This window comes from Carassius auratus, chromosome 36 (genome assembly GCF_003368295.1).
Source record: "Carassius auratus strain Wakin chromosome 36, ASM336829v1, whole genome shotgun sequence".
NCBI lineage: Eukaryota > Metazoa > Chordata > Actinopteri > Cypriniformes > Cyprinidae > Carassius > Carassius auratus.
The window spans coordinates 18,562,340-18,582,383 of NC_039278.1; the positions used below are offsets into that span (position 1 = coordinate 18,562,340).

Here is a 20,044-nt window from a genome sequence, read left to right on the forward strand (position 1 = left end):
AGCCTGTTCGCGACTCGGTTGATTCAGGTCGGCACTTCGGAGCCTGTTCGCGACTCGGTTGATTCAGATCGGCACTTCGGAGCCTGTTCGCGACTCGGTTGATTCAGATCGGCACTTCGGAGCATGTTCGCGACTCGGTTGATTCAGATCGGCACTTCGGAGCATGTTCGCGACTCGGTTGATTCAGATCGGCACTTCGGAGCCTGTTCGCGACTCGGTTGATTCAGATCGGCACTTCGGAGCCTGTTCGCGACTCGGTTGATTCAGATCGGCACTTCGGAGCATGTTCGCGACTCGGTTGATTCCGATTGGGACTGCGGAGCATGTTTGAGATTTTTTTTAAATTCAGATCTGGACATCGAAGCAGGAAGTGTTTGCCAAACAGTTAATTGGTGATAAATGAATATTTGGACTTGAGGCTTTTTTACCTGTCGATTCAGCATGTACATGGACCCACACACAAAGGTGGACACACTCTAGACGGGTGTGCCAGGTAGGGTGACCATCCGTCCCGCGTTGCGCGTGCGCGCACAGCGTTTGAGCCCAATACATGCGGTCCCACAAATTGAGACTGTCACGCATAATGCACACCCAGAGTCTCTTTTCTGCCTACACTACTGCATCAAATAGTCCTGAAAAAATTAAGCAGCATAACTGTTTCCAACATTGATAATAAATCAGCATATTAGAATGATTTCTGAAGGCTTATGTGACACTGACTGTAGTAATCCTGATCAATTTGGCATCACAGAAATAATTATATTTCAATGTAGCCCTATTCTAATATAAAAACTGTATTTTAAATGGTAATAATATATTACAGTATTACTGTTTTTCTGTATTTTTGGCCAAATAAATGCAGCTTTGATGAATAAAGAGATACTTCTTTAAAACACAGTAAAAATCTTATACTGATCTCAAACTTTTGAACAGCATTCAGACATGATCACTAAATTATGTGTAAAACATAACAACAAAACAAAAACAAAAATGAATTAACTCGTAAAAGGCAAATTACTTGATTTCTTCCCCGTTTATGGACAAAAATCCAATTTCCTCTTTTCTTCCTCCTTTTGAAATAGGCCTATTAATTGGATCTTAAATCAAATAACTCAAATAGAACCATCCACAAAAATGGTTGACTATGCATATCAAAGTGAATTTATAAACCGTTGCACATATTCTGTTAGCTTTGCATTTAGCAGAAATCTTTTTAATGTCTTTGGTTGTAGTGAAGTGTGCTGGAGTGACGCAGCGCGCGGCTCGCCCCTGCTCTTCAGTTCTGGAAACCCCGCGCGCGGACCTGCCAACGCCCGGCGCAGAGACACAAACAGAAAGGATACGGTGAGTGCCAATGACGCTCAAAATGTTATCAACATTTTTCTTTCTATAACCAATATCCGCTCTCGACTTGGTGCGTTGTCGAATTATGAATATGTACGGTATGAGTATATGTATTTTAAATAGCCATTTAACGAATTTAACGTGTTAAATGGCACCGGAGGCCAGTTAGCACAGGCGGCTAACGCTAGCTGAGGCTGAGGAGAACCGAACATATTTTAACCTCAGGCTCTTTAAAAATTATTATCATGCTACTGTATTACATATGTAAGGTTTATTTTAATATAATAGTTGATTTATGCATGTATTAAACAAAGCCATTTCTGGCTTTCAATCTGTCATCCATTGCAGTCGAGATAACGTTAACTGTCATACATTATTTAGATTTTCATATTAGCGTATTCATTGTAGCTCATGTGGATTCAGTGCTGATTGAATTATAAATGGATTGCGCAGTGCATGTTTGCTTTTAAAATTGTTTAAAACAGTGTTTTCGGTGGCCTTCAGTGGTACAGCATCATTGGAAACTGAGAAGGCGCTGTATTTATTTATAATTATGTGGCATTGATTCTGAGTTTGTGTTTGTTTAGCGTGGACGACACTGTCAGGATTGTTATTGATCTCAACATTTTATTGACACACACATATGCAATAATCAGATAGGGTCATGTTATAGCACTAATTTCATACGTTTTGAGTGGTTCTGTTCTGTCTCTACCACATGCAGACTAGAGAGCCCTCAGTATTACTGCTATTTACATCCATGTTGCTGTTTTAGATTTCTCCCTGTAGGCTAAATGATGTTAAATCTTAAAGCATTACTGCCTCTAAGTCTCAGATGAATTTGTTTGGTAGAGGAGGAGGACACATCATTTTTTTTTTTTTTTTTTTACTTGCATCATTATGTATTTGCAACAAGTTCTCTTTCACTTCTGGTCATTTAGGAAATGCTTTTCCTGCCACAGATGAATTGTTAAACTATCACAGGAAGAAGGCAGGGCTTGCACAAGAAGAATGGACAAATCCTGCTAGAACTAATCTGTATTTATATAATGTTTTACTAATATTCTTACTGTACTGATTCATTAATGTTCTGTTGATAAATAGCACCATTTGGTGGCTCTCTAAAGGAGAGCGACTGACAACTGCTTAAGTAATCTATTTGATTTGTTGGGTGGATCATTACTTATGTTTTTACACAACAGTCATTTGTTTTCGAGTGAGAAATGTGTAGCTAAATAATTAGACAGGTTGACAAAACTGATTGGCTTACATTTGCATTATTAATGTTTGCTAATAACAAAATATTTATAGTAAATTGCTATTATTCACACATTATTTCTGTGTTTTATCAGGCTGTTAATGCATAATGTAAACATGTAATTTGAGCTCATCATCTATCACGTCTATGGAAGCACATTTCCACCAAAAAAAAAAGTTAATTCTGACTTTTTAATCTCAAAATACGATCTTTTTCTTGAAATTAAAAGAAATCATAACTGTGTGAAAAAAGTCAGAATTGCAAGATATAAAGTCAGAGTTTACATTTTGAAGTTCTGTGTTCATATCTGAATTGCGAGTAACAAAGTTTGAATTGTGGTGTAAAGAGGCTAGCCTAAATGTCAAAGTAATCGAAGGAAATGTTTCAGTGTGCAATTGTGTATTGATCTATTTAATAATTAAAAAAAAATACTGGACATTAAAATCCATATAACCACGGTGCTTTCAATAATTTTATGTGTGGATCATCATAATATAAATAGCTTTAAATGCATAGTCAAATTATTTGAAATATTTCTACCCCAATAATCAGGGTGGATTTGGGGAAAATCAAGAATTAGAGGTGAGGCTGAGTAAAGGATAGGCTTGTCCAAATGTACCCTGGTTTTAAAGATCATGGATTTAGTGTCTAGGTTTGCACATAAATCTGGATTATATTACTTTTCTCAGTCTAGTGCTTGAACTGAACTGAATTTGGGCTTTAATACAGTTATTTCCAGTACAAAACTTGCCACTCAAGTTCCGTCCTCATGGCCATGTGCCGATCTGATTGCTCATGCTGTTAGCGGTATTGTGAAATAAATTGATGCATGTCATACAGTTTTGAGCATGTGAGTTTTGTAGATTAATCCTTTTCTGAGGAATTACGATTCTGATAAGAATTTGTGTTAAGACATGTGACGGCACCCACCAGATCCCTGTACTTTGTTTTGTGGGTTTTCCATTGATGCGAGAATGAGGTCAGGCCTTGCATCTGCAGATTTCTGTCTGCAAGGGGAAGGAAACAGCCGGGATGGGCTTCCATCTCCTTGTCCTGACCATCTGTGAGCTTGAAGGCTCAGCGCTTACTGCTGCATAGCTCTGCAGAGACTTAGCTGCTGCTCAGCCGCGACCTAAACAGCAGGAAGCTGGTTCTCTTTCCTCTCTTCCCTTCCACACACCAGAGGAAAGGGATATTGCAGTATTGTTCTTTTCTGCTCCCGTGTGTCCTCTCCACACGCTTGGGGTCTGTGTTGTGTGGATAGTGATTTGGCATACTGATCCGCTGTGAGAGATGTGCTAAAACCAGTGACGTTATGCTTGAGTTTAAAGCTGCAGTGACCCACAATCAGACCAGGGGAGGGACCGTCAGAGAAAAGGAAGTGTCGATTAGGGCTGTCACGATATTCGATTTTTCATATCACGGTTATTGTGGTCATAAGAATTCACGATATTGATATATCGTAATCTCTATAAAAAACTTGGGGGGGAAAGAGTTATCAGTAGGGCTGCAACTAACGATTATTTTGATAATCGATTAATCTGTCGATTATTTTTACGATTAATCGATTAATCGGTTTATGTACTTATATTTTAGTTTTTTCCATTTTTTCCCCAAGTAAATTATTAATAAAGGGTCTTTATCATTCAGCATAGATTTTTAAGAGATTTTAACCAATTGTAAACAATCCTTTGAAAAAAAGTGCCAATGGCATGAAACCTGAATGGAACTCACAATTTAAAGTAAAATCCATCAGAAGGTTGTCCAGAAAAAAAAATTTGGGACACACAAAAAACCTGCTGTGTGAAAAAGAGCAGTGAATACTTAGAAAAGAAGTGCATTTTAAATATACTCAAACATTTACCTCTCTCATTCAGTCATAATTAGGCTGCAAGTCTGAATAATGAACTGGTAAACGACAAACTGATAACATAACATGTTTGTAAAGCTTTAAATGTTAACTGTTAAAAGCAATGTTATCAGCTTTTACGACTAAACATTTGTAAACAACCTTGTACTGGAGAATCTGCACAAATAAAATTCTTAGGGGCCGTTCACATATCGCACCTAAAAACGCGTGGAAAACGCTAGTCGCGCCGCTTTCTCCTTCTTTCCAAAGCGCTCGGGCAGAAGCGCCCATGAGGCGTCTGCCTTTGCTAAGCAACCATGACGTGCTCTCTCCATGACGTGCCCTCTCCATGAAGACCCGGAAATTTCATCAAAGGATAAATGAATGCGGTGTGGACGCGCCTGGAAAAACGGGCGCATCGCACCGCGTGCGTGTCTCGACCGCGTCGCTTCCAATATGAGAGTGCATACTGCGCGCCTACATAGGAAATAACGAACTTGAGCACGCAAAAGACACGATATGTGAACGGCCCCTTAAACAGTTCAGTAGTGCAGAGTTTACAGGTTACTCTTCATTTTGAAGGCTCAAAGTAAAGTACTCCCACTTCCCGCTGAATGCTGCAGAGACGCTGTTCGGGAAGCACGTTACATAAAACGAGGCCAGCTATTGGCTATTCGCTACTTCACCTGCTGTACTGGCTGAGTAAAACCTCCGGTGGCTCATTACTGCCACACTTTGGTCACCGCAGATTTGAAATATGCACGAAATGAGCCGCTTATGGCAAATAAAATTTATTTAGCGACGAATCGATTACTAAATTAGTTGACAACTATTTTAATAATCGATTTTAATCGATTTAATCGATTCGTTGTTTCAGCTCTAGTTATCAGTCAAATTATTTTTTTCTTTGTTTATTGCGTTTTTCTTTTTCACCCAACGAACATAAGGATACTAATAAATGCAGGGCACATGACTCTGTTTTTTCATCAACTTCTTTGAAGCCCCTACGAAATAACAAGAAAGAAAATACTGTCAAGTTTAACAGTATGAAGAATAAATATTAATTGTAACTTTTTAGAATAACATTAATGTATTAAATAACATGAATGAACAATACATTTATTACACAATTTATTAATCTGTTAATAAAATGGCACTGCAACAAACTTAACATTTTACAAGTTTAATGCAGCAATGTGGTTGCTCAGTTTTTCAAGATCACTTTTAATCATGTAACGGTTAATAGATTTGAACAAAGAAATAGTGTTACTACGCACAGGCTGTATTATTTAACATTGTATGTTAAAATACAAATTGACTTTTAAATGTAAAGAAATAATTTTGTGTAAGGATTTTTAGAATAATTTTTTTTAATTGCCAAATCTATAGTCTCAGTTTTTAGTAAACCAATCATTTGTAACACATTCATTATTTCATGATTTTCACAGTATGACCATTGAAAGAAAGGAAACAACATCTTAATATTTTTGTATTTTAGGTGTACTTCTGATTATCTAACATATTTTAAACACACACTGGTTGTCATTATGTGTGTGTGTGTGTGTGTGTGTAAATTAAATAACTGCTCCCCACATCTCCCCAAGCACTGTCTTGCTTAAAATGTTTGACCTATTGCCTGAGTAAAGAATGATTTAGTAATTGATGCACCTAGTAGTCTGCAATCAGAACACAATAGAAGACAAACCCTGTTAATCTTAAGTATGTGCAATTTTCAGTCTAGTAGTGTACACTTGGCTTAAATCTGATAAGTTTTAGGGTTCAGTTGTTTTCATCAGCTGTGGGTAGGTGGGTAATACAAAAGCCATAATGCATTTAAGCTATATGCATTAAAGTTTCAATCGTTGCAGATACCATTCTGTTGATGTATATAATAGAAGTAGGGCTGCACGATTATGACTAAACTCATAATTGTCGATTATTCCATTGTGACATTTAAACAGACAAAATTTCAAATTACAGTAACATTTTACAGTACAATTTATATTATTAGGGCTCCAGACTTGCATTTCAGAGCAGTGGCACCAGCACCTGATTCTGTAGCACTGAACATGTAATAATATTAAAAAGTTTCGTCTTATAGAATTGCACATTAGAACAGGAGCTTGAGTTGGGATGCACATTTATTTTCATTAATAAAACAGTACCATTGTGAAATCTGTAACAGCATCATCTTTCATACATTTGTGGGTCATAACCAAAAGTACAGCACCTTATTACCTTGGTTAAAAAGCCTAACTAAATGGTTTCTGTGGTGTTTGTATTGAAAAACAGAAACCTAAAGACATTCAAATACAAATCCACATCAACTGATAGAATAATTGACAAAATAATGTAATAATAATATATATGTATGTATGTATGTATTTATAATTATAAATATTGCAATCAGGAATGATCCCATTTCCTTATTTAGTCTTTTTGCTTTCCCTCTCTCTCTCTCTCTCTCTCTCTCTCTCTCTCTCTCTCTCTCTCTCTCTATATATATATATATATATATATATATATATATATATATATATGTTATAGAATTCAGTAAAATTAGATAAAATTCTGTGTTTCTAGATATATTTTATTAGATGTCTTCCTTCAGTGTTTGTCATTTGCACTATTGCTCTGCACACGTGATAGTAGTGGACATAGACAGGAGAGGAGTTGTGTAATACACGTGCTTTACACCTTCTCAACTTGAGACTGACACACTGGTAGTAAGCCAGCTGTTTCTGAATAAAGTGTCTCATGCGAACACTATTATCTTTCATTGCAGATCTTGAATGAGAACAGTGGTTTCATAAAAGCACAGCTATGCAGACGATCAAGTGCGTCGTTGTTGGTGATGGTGCAGTCGGTAAAACCTGTCTATTAATCTCCTATACAACGAATAAATTCCCCTCCGAATATGTACCAACGGTAAGTAGCATCTTCCGCTTCCTTTCATGTTTACTTACGTTATTGTTATAAGTCTCATGTCTTGACCTGTCATGTTTATGACTTTTGTAGCTGGTTTTCAGTGGCTCTAATCCTTTTATTGTATGAAAACAAACAATGTTTCCTGAATGTACAAAGAACACCTTTTTTTTTTTTCTTTGCTTTGCTTACAGGTCTTTGATAACTATGCAGTTACGGTTATGATTGGTGGAGAGCCATACACCCTTGGGCTGTTTGACACTGCAGGTACAGTAGAAATTACCTATAGCTTATTAATTAACATTCATCATCATTAAGCTGTAATAAAAACAGTTTGTCTGTAGGAAATTATCTGGCTTTTAGGGTGTCTGTTTGAGAGGGTGGAGCTCATAGGCTGAAGGGGAAAAAAAAAATAATGATCATCAGTAGCTGCATTTACATGGACCCTACTAATCCGATCATAGCAGTACAATCAGAATAAAAAAAGTTACATGTAAACATGTAAATCAGACTAAAATTTAGATAGGATTGTAAGGTGGGGTTTATTCCTTTTGTAATCAGAGTGAGAACATGTAAACACTTGATCGTATTGAAAGCCTAAACTGAAAAGTACTGCGCATGCGCAGTGACGTAGAAAAAGTGCAATTACGTATGACGCGTGGAACGAGCTGTTCTTCCTGGCAAAAGGAAGTGTCATAAGTCGCCCGTCATTATAAAACTCCCCTTTCACTTAGCGTCTGTGAAGTGGAGCAGTACAACATTTCACCAGAGTCCTTGTTTAAGACTCTCGTCAATAAACAACTGGTTTTGGGTGCTGGCAGTGGCGCTTTTAATCTGTTTTTTATTGTATTACATTTTTTTTAGAACCCAAAGTAGATAAATATCACGTGTGCTTTTTTAAAACTGTATGCGACAGCAGCGGGAAACTGTATCATCATGCAGTGTGTGTGTCAAAAGAGTAAATCCTATCAGAAGCATGTGATATATAATGCACATATCAACCCGATCATTTTATTTAGCGTTCATGTAAACACTATGATTGGATTCATCAGTCAGAATGAATTAATTCCCGATGGAAGCAAAAAGTGTCCATGTAAACACACCTATTGTTATAGAAATGAGACCTCAGGAGCTTTGGAGAATTCCTCACATTCCTGTGGAGGGTGGTTGAGCTTGAAGGAGGATTGTGGGACCAGAGTCTTTTGCTGTGCATGTGTTTAAATGCACCATCGACCGCATGACTGAATTAAGTTTGTTGGCTGCTCGGGATCACACATGCATTCTTGGTTTTAATTTTTCCTTTAATTTCCAACTCTTTGCAGGTCAGGAAGATTACGATAGATTACGACCCCTGAGCTACCCTCAGACAGATGTCTTCTTAGTCTGTTTCTCAGTTGTTTCACCCTCTTCGTTTGAAAATGTCAAAGAAAAGGTGAGCTTGAATAATTAAAACCAGCCATGACATGCATCTTGTTGGTTGCACTACTCTATTTTTGGTGTGCAATGCTGTCTGTCTCTGTCTGTCTGTCCAAAATGATCGCCTGAAGAGTTTCCCACAAGATTTAGTGAAACTATTGGGCGTGGACCTTGGTCCTTATAGAGGGATCCAGGGACACACGAAAGTTAAATGCATTAATCTGGGGCATTTTCAGAGTTCAAAATTATCTGTGTCCAAATCAGACAGAAAAGTATTTGCATTGACTCATACCTTGAACCTCTTTTTAGTTGTGGTAGTGTGTCAGTCTATATTACATTTACAATTTTAATTTCTACCTATTACACAAGTTAATTGGACAAAATTATCCTTTGGCATTTGTCCTACAGTGGGTACCTGAAATCACCCACCACTGTCCAAAGACCCCCTTCCTGCTCGTGGGGACACAAATTGATCTGAGAGATGATCCTTCAACCATTGAGAAGCTTGCTAAGAACAAACAGAAACCCATCACTCCGGAGACAGCGGAGAAGCTAGCGCGCGATCTGAAGGCTGTCAAATACGTGGAGTGCTCCGCTCTGACGCAGGTAAGTGAGGTCTTACACACGGTGCACAATTGTAATCATTTGTCCATGAACTTATATAATTTACATTACCAACAGAAACTGCCTCTTTAGTTGGTCATTTAACATGCTAAATTATTCTTAGCGAGATTGTGTGTTCTCTTAGATTTCAACATTTAATTTTTTTTTATATGCTTCTCAGTGGTTAGAAGTGTCCTGATGATACAGTGTTAAGATTTGACATTTGATTTTTGAAATGAAGTCTTCCAGGTGTGTTTTTATTTAATTTTACTACATGTACGATGTACCTTAAAGTTCCCCTATTATGCCTATTAGAAATTACCCATATTACCTTTCATACAGTGTGTCATGTCATGTATGTGAAGATACAATATCTGCAATGTTTTGAAGCTGACAGTGCATGATTGTGCACAAAGTTATTGTCTATCAAAAAAGAGTGGGCTATCAATTGCCTAAACGAGTCGTCAGGAATTCAAATCTTATTCTGTTATGGCTGTAGGTCATGAAGTAACACATTTGTATAATGTTCGCCCACATTTTTTACTTTTAACATGTCGAGAAGACACTGTATCCTATGCTGTGAGACTATATTTGTTTTAACACATCTTATAATCACCACAAACTTGTTAACACTTGACACTTATCACTAAGTAATGTCCTGTTGCAGTCATACTTGCGAATCAGTCTCTTGATGTACATCATTTGCTAAAGGGCTTTTAATCACTTAATTAGAAGCACCAGAAATTAAAATGTGTCCCATCAGGTAATAAGAAGTTGTACACACACTTGTGGTCTTCATCCTCACTTGAACACTTGGGCCAAATACAGGAAATACGTCATATAAGTAGTCAAGTGATCAAGTTCAAAGACTGCAAGTGTGGGTATTTGGACAAGGCATCAGTCTTTCTAAAATCCACCTTTCTGTGAGCCTGCTCTGCTCTTATTGGTCTGTTGTGGTACTGAGCCATCTTTCAATAATAGTTGTTAGTGAATCCCTAGTTGAACTCCCCAATTGTTTTTTTGTTTGTTTTGTTTTTACTCCCAAAGATTAAAGAAGCAGTCGTCAGTAAAATGATGTGTTTGTGGGCGGGGTCAAGTTGTTCGCTGCTGTCCAACGTAGAACATAGGTGGAAATTATGCAAATGTGTTTCCCAGTGATGTGTAGCCTTTTTTTCAAATTACTAATGACTCGTTTAGGCTGTAGAGAGTCAATTCTTTATTTTGCTTTTTCAGATTTACAGCTTTGCTGATCATTTACATTCACATACAGCTACATTACACACTGCATGAAAGGCAATATTGGAAATGAAAATAGGGGCACTTTAACAAGAAAGTGGAAGCTTTATAGCATTTGGTCAGAGGCTCAGAGACATTGGTGACTTGTCTTAATATTTGTTTTTGCAAAATGTTGAGGATTAACATTTGGTTTGGTTTGTGATCAGATGTTTGGTTGATCTGTCATTGACCAGATGTTCTCTGCCTATTGATGCTTGCGAATTAGAATATAATTTGATATGACACTGCATAGGGGATTTATATCTAATGGTGTTATTGGGATGATAAAGACAACATAAAATAACACACAAAGTATTGATTAGAAAAAAGTATTATGCTTTGAGTCTTTCAGAGTAAGACCAAGAATATACATTACATTAGTTATTATGATTTATTTTTTTGTTTGGCACTTTTGTTTTGCTTTTTAGGAAATAAATATACACTGTTATCGGACAACTGGTATAACTGTTCATAAATATCTGCATTAGGGCTGCACGATATTGGGAAAAAATGACATTGCGATATTTTATTTTTCTGCTATATATATTGCGATATGAAATCTAATCTAATTTTTTCTTACAAACAAAAATGGGGTGAGCATACTTACATTCTCATTTTAAATGATTTAAAATGATCTCTCACGCGCTCTGTCTCTTTCTCTATCACGCTCGCTCTCGCGCTCTCTCTCTCTCTGTCTCTCTCTCACGCGTGCGCGCTCTCTCTCTCTCTCTCTCACGCGCGCTCTTTCTCTATGCCCTGTTAAACTTGCATGTGTTTTTCAGTCCTGTCAATGATAAACTTTCACTCTATGATGGTAAAATGTGCAATTAATCCGCGAATCACATTCGTCAAGTGCCGGGGACCAGCTGGCACATACAGTTAATGAACAACGGATCAAATACGACAGCCTACATCGCACGTCCTGCGATGTGACTATTGTGGATTCGTACATCACGATATCGATGCTTAAACGACACATCGTGCAGCCCTAATCTGCATGCATTTGAAAAAGACTGTGGTTTGAGTTTAAGCAATGGAGATGGCATCCTAAATGTTTATTTTTAGTACACCACACTAATGTATCCATTTTCCTAATTTGTTAGTGTCATCTGTAGGCCTGCATGGCATCTGCACCTGTAGAATTACTGCTTACCTATGTGTCTTTGTGCGACGAGCTCTCCTTCAAGCAGCTTCTCTTCCTCACTAGCTGCTGTACTCTGTTGAAATGTGCTAGTTCCTCTCTTTATATCTTACCTCTTCTCTCTCTATCATGTTTTCTGTAACTGCTAACATTGGTGCTTTATTCTGTTTCCCTTCCCTTCTGTGTTCATAGCGAGGTCTGAAGAATGTATTTGATGAAGCTATCCTAGCTGCCCTCGAACCTCCTGAAACACAGCGAAAACGGAAGTGCTGTATATTTTAAACCGTCTCTCTTTCTAATGCCCCACTCTTCCCCAGATGTTTGCTGCTTCCTTTAGTTACCTCTTGCTCCAAAGAAGTGACAAATTTCCCAATCTCTTAAGTGACATCATATGTATCTTCTTTCACCAATACTAAAAGATTTTCTTTTGTATTTTATTTTTTTCCCAAGTTTTTTGTTGTTGTTGGAGACTGCTAGCTTTAGTCTCCGCTCCTGGGAGTGACATTTGTCTCCTTTCTACAGATTTCTTTTATTACTGTTGTTATTTGCACTTTGAGTTTGAAAATAAAATGTGGAAGTTTACAACGAAGGTTTGCATATATATATATATATATATATATATATATATATAAAATATTTGCTTTAAGTACTGATGTTGCTTTAGACATTAAAGTTCATAATCTTTTTCATTGTTTAAGTCTTAAACTTTAAGAGCAGACAAAGGTAAGAGTTCAGTACTTTGCTGCTCAGTTTTTTTGCATTTCTAAGAATCATTATTCCTTATGTCAGTGTATTTATTTTGTACTGCAACAATTGTATCATATAAAGTTAATTCTAAACGTATTAACATATGGCTACAGTTTGCAGTTTGGTGCCATTCTTATCCATATGACGTCTTGAGAGTTTAAATGGCTTAATATAATCCTGTGAAATGATTTGTGCCATTAATAAAGGACAGCTGCAATTGCCATTACTTAATGCGTCTCTCTCGTCAATTATGCATTAATGTGGTTTAAACGGGAAATGTGTTTTTAAACCAGAGTTGGGTTTTTTAAATGGCCTGGCCCTAGGTTAACTTTGATGCCAACACTAACACAACACTATTCTACATTACCCACATTGTCTTTTTGCACAAAGCACAATCCACATCTACCTTCCACCAGTTGTTTGTGAATAAATCCTTCTCACTATGGCTCGCACAGTGGGTCTTTGTACTCTTTTGAGACATGCTAACAGTGCTGAACTGGACAATAACTTCTCAGACTATTCTTCTGAGGACGATTTTCTCAAACAATGTCATACTTGTTGTTTCCAAGCACCAAGCAGTTCCTCCTCTGCCCTAATCTGTGTATGTGTGTGCAGAAAAGTGTATTGTGCTTGTTCTCCCTTGCTTTAGCTGTCGCCTGATGTGTTTTGTCAACAAACAAAAATAATCTCAAAGTCTCAAGAAAATGTCATTCTTGCTCATTTCACCCAGATGAGGGCAGTCTTGTAGAACTTCCACACTGCAGGTCGCGTTCTCCCGCAGATCATTTGTCCCAGTGTATGTTTTCTTTCACCCAGAGGCTGAGTGTCTGTTTGACCGGACCTTCGCCTCACCAACCCTTCGGTCTCTGAGCCTGTGTTTGCTTGCACTTCCACTTTCTTTTTTGACGCCTGGTTTTGTGTCAGAATGACTACACAGCATGGCTGATTCAGTTGACTTAAATAGGAGAGAAAGTATAGAGATGTTTACAATTTATGAAATTGGCCAATCATCTGAAATCTTTATTTTTAGCTCTTAAGTGGGGCCACATGTAATATGTGACCACAGAACTTTAGCAGAATTGGTCATTAATAAAATATGACATTCCACATGGATAGTTCACCCAAAAATGGAAATTGTCATCATTTACTCACCCTGATTCCAAACCAGTTTTATTTTTCTTCAGAACACTGAAGATATTTTGAAAAGTGTTGATAACCAAACAATTGCATTTATTTCCATTATATGGACACAAAATAAAATTAAAGTAAATGGAATGGAAACTGGTTCCAAGCATTTTTCAGAATGTCTTCCAAGATTTCCAGGTATCTTCTAGTTTTTTGGTTTTTCAGATTTTCTTTTAAAATAAACAAAACATTTACAAATTCAATTCACATTGTGTGTGGGCCTAGTTATTTGCTTGGTTCCACTGTAAATATTACTTTGTGTTAAGAGCATTTCCTACACATTTAAATTTAGTTTAAGCTTCTTATCCTTTATTTCTACAATGCTGTTCTTATATTTTGCATTTTCAAATGTCCAAAGTCATTCAATCATGTTGCGACCGTGTCAGACATTTTATTCCCAACCCACCCATTGATTTTTTTTTTCTTTTCTTTTGTCTGTGTGTTGACCCGTGTTGAGTGTCCATCATCTCCCTTGCTTTGTGTTCACAGAAAGGCCTAAAGAACGTATTTGATGAGGCGATTTTGGCAGCCCTGGAGCCCCCAGAGCCCAAGAAGAAGCGTAAATGTGTGCTGCTATGAGCGCCCTCTTTCCCATCTCTCCCCCTCCCTTCTTTACTCTGCTAAGGCTGGTCCACAGCTGTACACTCTAAAAAGCAATGTGTAAAAGTGTGTTTCTAAATTTGCTCTGCAATAAAGATATAAAGAGTACCCACCATACACATGCACATAAACCCACAACCCACATGCCCATTAATATAAAAACCTTAGAGGGCCTTTTCTATTCTTGATTCCAGGGATCTTGCTTCTGTACTTCATGGTGAGATTTATTAGAGATACTGCCTTGGTTTGCCAGCCGTATTTTGACATTTAAGTGGGTTAATGTAAGACCATACAGTAATAATGCTGCACGGGCACTCTCAGTCGCTAAAGTCTTTAGTAGGTAGGTTCAGTTGTATTTCTTACCATCAGGCTTTGCAAACATTGTTATGTTGTTCAAAATGGCAACCAAATCACTCTGACCTGATCTGAAACGTCACCAGCCCAAGAAAAAAACCGAATTAGCATATTTGGAGATGTGTTCACGAGTCTGCCGGAATCCCTCTCCCACGCTCAAGCAACATCACCTGAAGTGCTTAGAAATAGCTCCTTATTTTTTTGCCAATATTCCCATTTGATAGGCATTCAAGACAGTAGTCCTGTAAATGCTTCAGTTGTTTTCATTGTATAATTTTGGCTTCTCATGAAAAGAATTGGTCTATTTCAAGCAGGGAACTTTCTAACAGTGTTAGCAGAACAAGTGGCGTGTTCTAATGCGTTGCTAGGGACCATGGAAGCGTTTTCCCAGAACTTGTGATGCATGTAGGTAAGCCTCCAGGTTCCTTTGGATAGGTTAACATTAATAATAATAATGTAAGCTGACAAAAGTTGTTGTAGGCTCCAGTTGTTTTTATTTTTTTGTGATTATTGAATTTTTTTTTTTATCTTAATTTTGTTTTCCTCAAAGGTTCATTTCACTCCTCTTGTGTAGGGGCTGGATCCCAGCAATTCTTTGATCCGCTTGTGTTTTTAAGGAAGAAAGCAACCTTTGAATGTTTGTGTCAGTGTAAGATATCCTCTCTCAGAACTATGAACCAAGTTTAATAGTTTAACACAGGCGGATCAGAGTTTGTTCGATTTCCAGTCTTTTTTTCCCCTCCCAAGTTTGTTTGTTTTAATTTTGTTTTGGTGTAAACCAAATGCTCTGTATGAAGTCTCTCCTTTGTACTGTATATGCATTCTTTTGAGAGAAAAAAAATATGTGTATATTAAACTCATACCTTAATTGCCTTTATCATGTTCCAGTTCTTTTTCTTAAGGTGCTGTATCATGCATTGTAAAATGAACACTGCACTTAAAGTTTTACCTAAGGAAACATCTTTCTCCTAAAGTGCCTGTGTATTTAATATTATTTATTTATTTATTTTTAAATTGATGGGCACATTTCTTGATGAATTTTCCTTTTTCCCCCAGTTTTTAGAATCAGGACTTTAGTTGGTCAGTGTGATCGTTTCTGCCAGCAGGGTATGCTCTATGACCAGATAGGTAAAGGAAAGCCTCTTTATCAGTTATCTGTAGCAGTGGAGGTTTACTGAGTAGTTTTCAGTCTTTGTATTTGAAAATGCAAGCACACAGGAATAGGGCATTAGATTTTTTTTTTTTTTTTTTTTTTTTTTTTTTTTTTTATACTACGGGTGGAATGCATATTAGTTATTTATCAGATGCTTTTGTCTAAAGCATCTTTTAAATGTCAATTCCTAATTTAGGTCAATTGAAATTTGCATCATAACAGCGGCATTATAGCAGGAAAGAAGTAATTTGAACTGAATAGTACTCTCCCATTTCAGTATTTTCTTTTTTTCTGCTGGTTTAACACATCTTGTGTCAGCATTGTGAAGAATTCTCATAGCCATTGTTTTAAACGAATATGTCTGTTGGCCTTGATGCACACATGTTTTGTGTGTTTTTATTGAGCTTGACTAAATTCAGTTTGGGTTTAATGTAGATTGTAGATTTATGTCTATTGTTTATATGTGATTTCCCTTTGTGTGATTTAGTTTATAATATTTTTTTAGTGACCTACTCCTGATAAGCATTTAAATTATGACTAATGGGAAATTAATAGTATGGTGACCACTGAAATCCTTTCTGTATAGAGTTGCAGCTACTAGGTTACTATGTTTTCCCTAAATAAGATGGTAAATAACATTGAAATCACCCAGTCTGTTTAATTCATATTTTATTTTCTCACATCCCTGGTTGTAAATTATCAGTAAAGATTTCATTTTTGCTCAATCTATTATTTTTTACACATAGTCTATTCAGTGTTGTAATTATGCTGGGGTGGATGAGTTAACACATTCCTTGAGTGTTTTATGTGATGGCTGTCAGCGCACACTTACGTTAAACAGCCACAGATAACCATTAATTATGAAGTGTGGAATGAATGGCAGGCATTCCTTCGTGTGGTTGGTGGGGGTGCACCTGCAGGACTTCACTCATTATCAGTGTGTAGGGTGGACCTACTGACAGCTTTGCCAGAACGCCGATGCAGATGATGACTTATGAAAACATCACCAGCTGTGCTGCCGCCATCGGGTGAGTCTCACCAGAATTTGTCAAGAAGCGGCCTTAGTTATATTTCACTCCACAAACCAAAAGGTGGAATTAAGGTTTATCATTTTATTGTGTTTATGTATTCAAAAAGAATAGTCTTAAGTCTCTTCAGATTTTTGGCATTTTGACTCTTGTCACAATCGAGTATGTTTTTCAGTTGTCATTACCATAATGTAAATATAATAAAATCACTATATATATATATATATATATATATATATATATATATATATATATATATATATATATATATATATATATATATATATATATATATATATATATATATATATATATATATGAAGAGTTCAGATGCAAAAGCCTCTAAATGCCATCTGAAATTTTCATCTAAAATTAGGATTTTTATCAAGCTCCTATGCTTAGGTTGAGTCATTTTATTTTAATGGCAATGTACAGGTCCTTTTCCAGGCTATTAAAGTGAAATAACTGAACATAAATATAGGAGCCTGATAAAAGTCCTACTTTTTTATGAATATTTCAGATGGCATTTAGAGGCTTTTGCATCTGAACTCTTCATATATATATATATATATATATATATATATAAAGCCTAAACTGTATATTAATATGTATTATTGCATTATCCTGCCTATGGGACAAAAATAAGCGGGGTTTTTTTTTAATCATCAAAACCATATTTAATACAGCACTAAAGTTTAGTTTTTTGTTTGTTTGTTCCATACAGTTGAGTGTGTCTTGTTTATTTATTTATTTTTTTTCTGAGCAAAAAATGACCATCATTATTACCATGATCTACAGAAAACACCCACTAAAATGTCATTTAAACCATTTAAAATAAAATTTTGTATGATCGCTTATTCCTTTATATATTAAGTTCGGTTCAGAAATAATTGTTTAATTTTTACATAAATATATTTGTTACGTTTAATGACACTGGAACATTATTTCACCTATAATTCACCAATAATTTTTTTTATTTCTAAAATAATATAGAATAATATCGTGTGCTTAAATGAAAATGTCATAATCCAGTAATATATTTTTCTCCCAACTTTTGTACTCGAAGCACCTTGAGTTATGAATTGTGGTGGAAATCCAGTTTTTACAGGTCTGTTCTTTCAAAATGTCTTTACTTGGTTCTTTGGATTTTGTGGCCTTGACTTACAGGAAGGTAAGCTTGTCGTTTTTTCCCCTGTAAGCAGGGGTGGATCTAGAAAAATATTGATGGGGTGGCGAGAAGGGGGCAGGAATTTTTGAGGGGTGGCAACATATGGCAGACATATATATATACTGAATTTAGTCACAGTTATCACAGTTTGTTGATAAATATGTGCACACTACAAAAGAACACAGTTATATGAATATGGTCTCTGAAGCATAGGTTTTATTAGCTGACAATAATAATAAATAAATATTATAGGCACAAATACAAATGTACTTTTAGAAATTGTTTTTGAAAAATATGGTGTTATTGTTTTGGCAAGCTTAAATTAAAACTTCTATGAAAACTTGTGTGATATTCCTTTAATGTTTTAGTATATATATATTTTTAAGTATATTTTACTAAGCAATTTCTTACATTATTTCTTTGAGTTAGACCAAACTTTTTTTTTGATTGGTTGTAACCAGAGTTTCTGTGTTTTTTAATAAACTATTATTATTAGCTAATAGGAGTACTTGAAGTATAGCATACTCTACTGTGCAATAGTACTATATTTCTGTTAGAATTTCTTCAGGTAATACCGAAATTTTATTTTGACAGTTTTTCGTTAAGGCATTGCCGTTTCTGTCAGTCTGTGTATAAGATACGAATGAATGACGATAGTTTTATCAAATGAAATGGTTAAATCCTCTCATAGCACACGGGTTCGCAAATCATTTGAGTCAGTTCGGGGGTTCAAAGCGAGTTCGCGAATCATTTGAGTCACTTTGGGGATGGCAAATCATTTGAATCAGTTCGGGAGTTTGGAGCGGGATCACGAATCATTTGAATCAGTTCGGGAGTTCGTAGCGGGTTCGCGAATCATTTGAGTCAGTTCGGGGGTTCAAAGCGGGTTCGCGAATCATTTGAGTCACTTTGGGGATCGCAAATCATTTGAATCAGTTCGGGAGTTCGTAGCGGGTTCGCGAATCATTTGAGTCAGTTCGGGGATACAAGGCGGGTTCGCGAATCATTTGAGTCAGTTCGGGGGTTCAAGGCGGGTTCGCGAATCATTTGAATCAGTTCGGGAGTTCGTAGCGGGTTCGCGAATCATTTGAGTCAGTTCGGGGGTTCAAGGCGGGTTCGCGAATCATTTGAATCAGTTCGGGAGTTCGGAGCGGGATCACAAATCACGAAAGATTCGCGCTCGTAAATTTTCAAATTGACCATAACCTTTAATTCATTGCTGCCAACTGGGATGGCAGCAGGGGTGGCAAGGCTTTCAAATTTAGGGTGGCATTTGCCACCCTGGTAGATCCGCCCCTGCCTGTAAGACATCTCTGTGTTTCCAGAGGGCGAGTGTTTGTACTCGTTTACCATAGAGGTGTGATTCGAGGTCATTGTGATCCTATACAGGTCTTCTCCATCAATTCACGCTCTGTACTCGCAATTTCCAGGTGGATGATTTTGAAATGTTAAACTTTTATCCGAGAATAGGGGTGATTTGTCATCTGGGCAAGACTTAAACAGATTGTCCAAGCTGTCCACTGCTTTTGGATCTCTCCTGTTCTAAATGGGAGCGCTGTAAAGCTGATACCCATCCAAAGCAAACACTAGGTTTGATGTTTCATTGCCCTTCCATGCTCTTCTTGGAGAATGTTGTGAAGTCTCCCGCAGAATGGCATTTCTCTTCATCATGCCTGAAGGGCCAATCAGAGCCAAAGGCTAAACCTGGAAGGCTGCAAGAATTGCAGAAGCCTCCAAAGACCCATAAATATTAGCGGTAGAGGTGACAAATGCAGCTCTGTGTCATTCAGTGATGGCGTTGTCAAGCGTAAGTCTGCACAGTGAGAGATGAAGCCACAGATAAGCCAGAAGAGGGCTGGGTTGAAGCCTCAGATGTGCCAGTCATTTTCGGATGTGTTGAAAGGTTAGGCTGTGGACTGCGACCGTTATGAACATTGAAATATTACAGAGTCTTAAATCAGTAACCCACATCCCCTGCTCCCTGCAACCCTTTGGCCA

General features: G+C 37.0%; 1 protein-coding gene across 2 annotated transcripts; it reads left to right on the forward strand.

Moving 5' to 3' along the window:
• The first annotated feature begins 1,231 nt into the window (after positions 1–1,231).
• On the forward strand, positions 1,232–15,574 carry LOC113055513 (cell division control protein 42 homolog). Of its 2 annotated transcripts, none has more exons than XM_026221878.1 (6): positions 1,232–1,344; positions 7,237–7,379; positions 7,571–7,643; positions 8,699–8,808; positions 9,201–9,398; positions 14,233–15,574. In XM_026221878.1, the coding sequence occupies exons 2-6, from the start codon at positions 7,275–7,277 to the stop codon at positions 14,320–14,322; spliced, it is 576 nt and encodes a 191-aa protein (XP_026077663.1). In that variant the 5' UTR covers positions 1,232–1,344; positions 7,237–7,274; the 3' UTR covers positions 14,323–15,574. The 2 variants fall into 2 exon arrangements, with proteins under 2 accessions (XP_026077663.1, XP_026077664.1); XM_026221879.1 differs by lacking the exon at positions 14,233–15,574 and adding an exon at positions 12,004–12,393.
• Positions 15,575–20,044: the final 4,470 nt, after the last annotated feature.

Excerpts from the sequence above, each read along its gene's own strand:
- LOC113055513 (XM_026221878.1), top strand. The coding sequence starts at position 7,275 with ATGCAGACGATCAAGTGCGTCGTTGTTGGTGATGGTGCAGTCGGTAAA. Across the intron at positions 7,644-8,698 it reads TGGGCTGTTTGACACTGCAG|GTCAGGAAGATTACGATAGA; the intron begins GTACAGTAGAAA and ends AACTCTTTGCAG. Across the intron at positions 8,809-9,200 it reads TTGAAAATGTCAAAGAAAAG|TGGGTACCTGAAATCACCCA; the intron begins GTGAGCTTGAAT and ends TTTGTCCTACAG.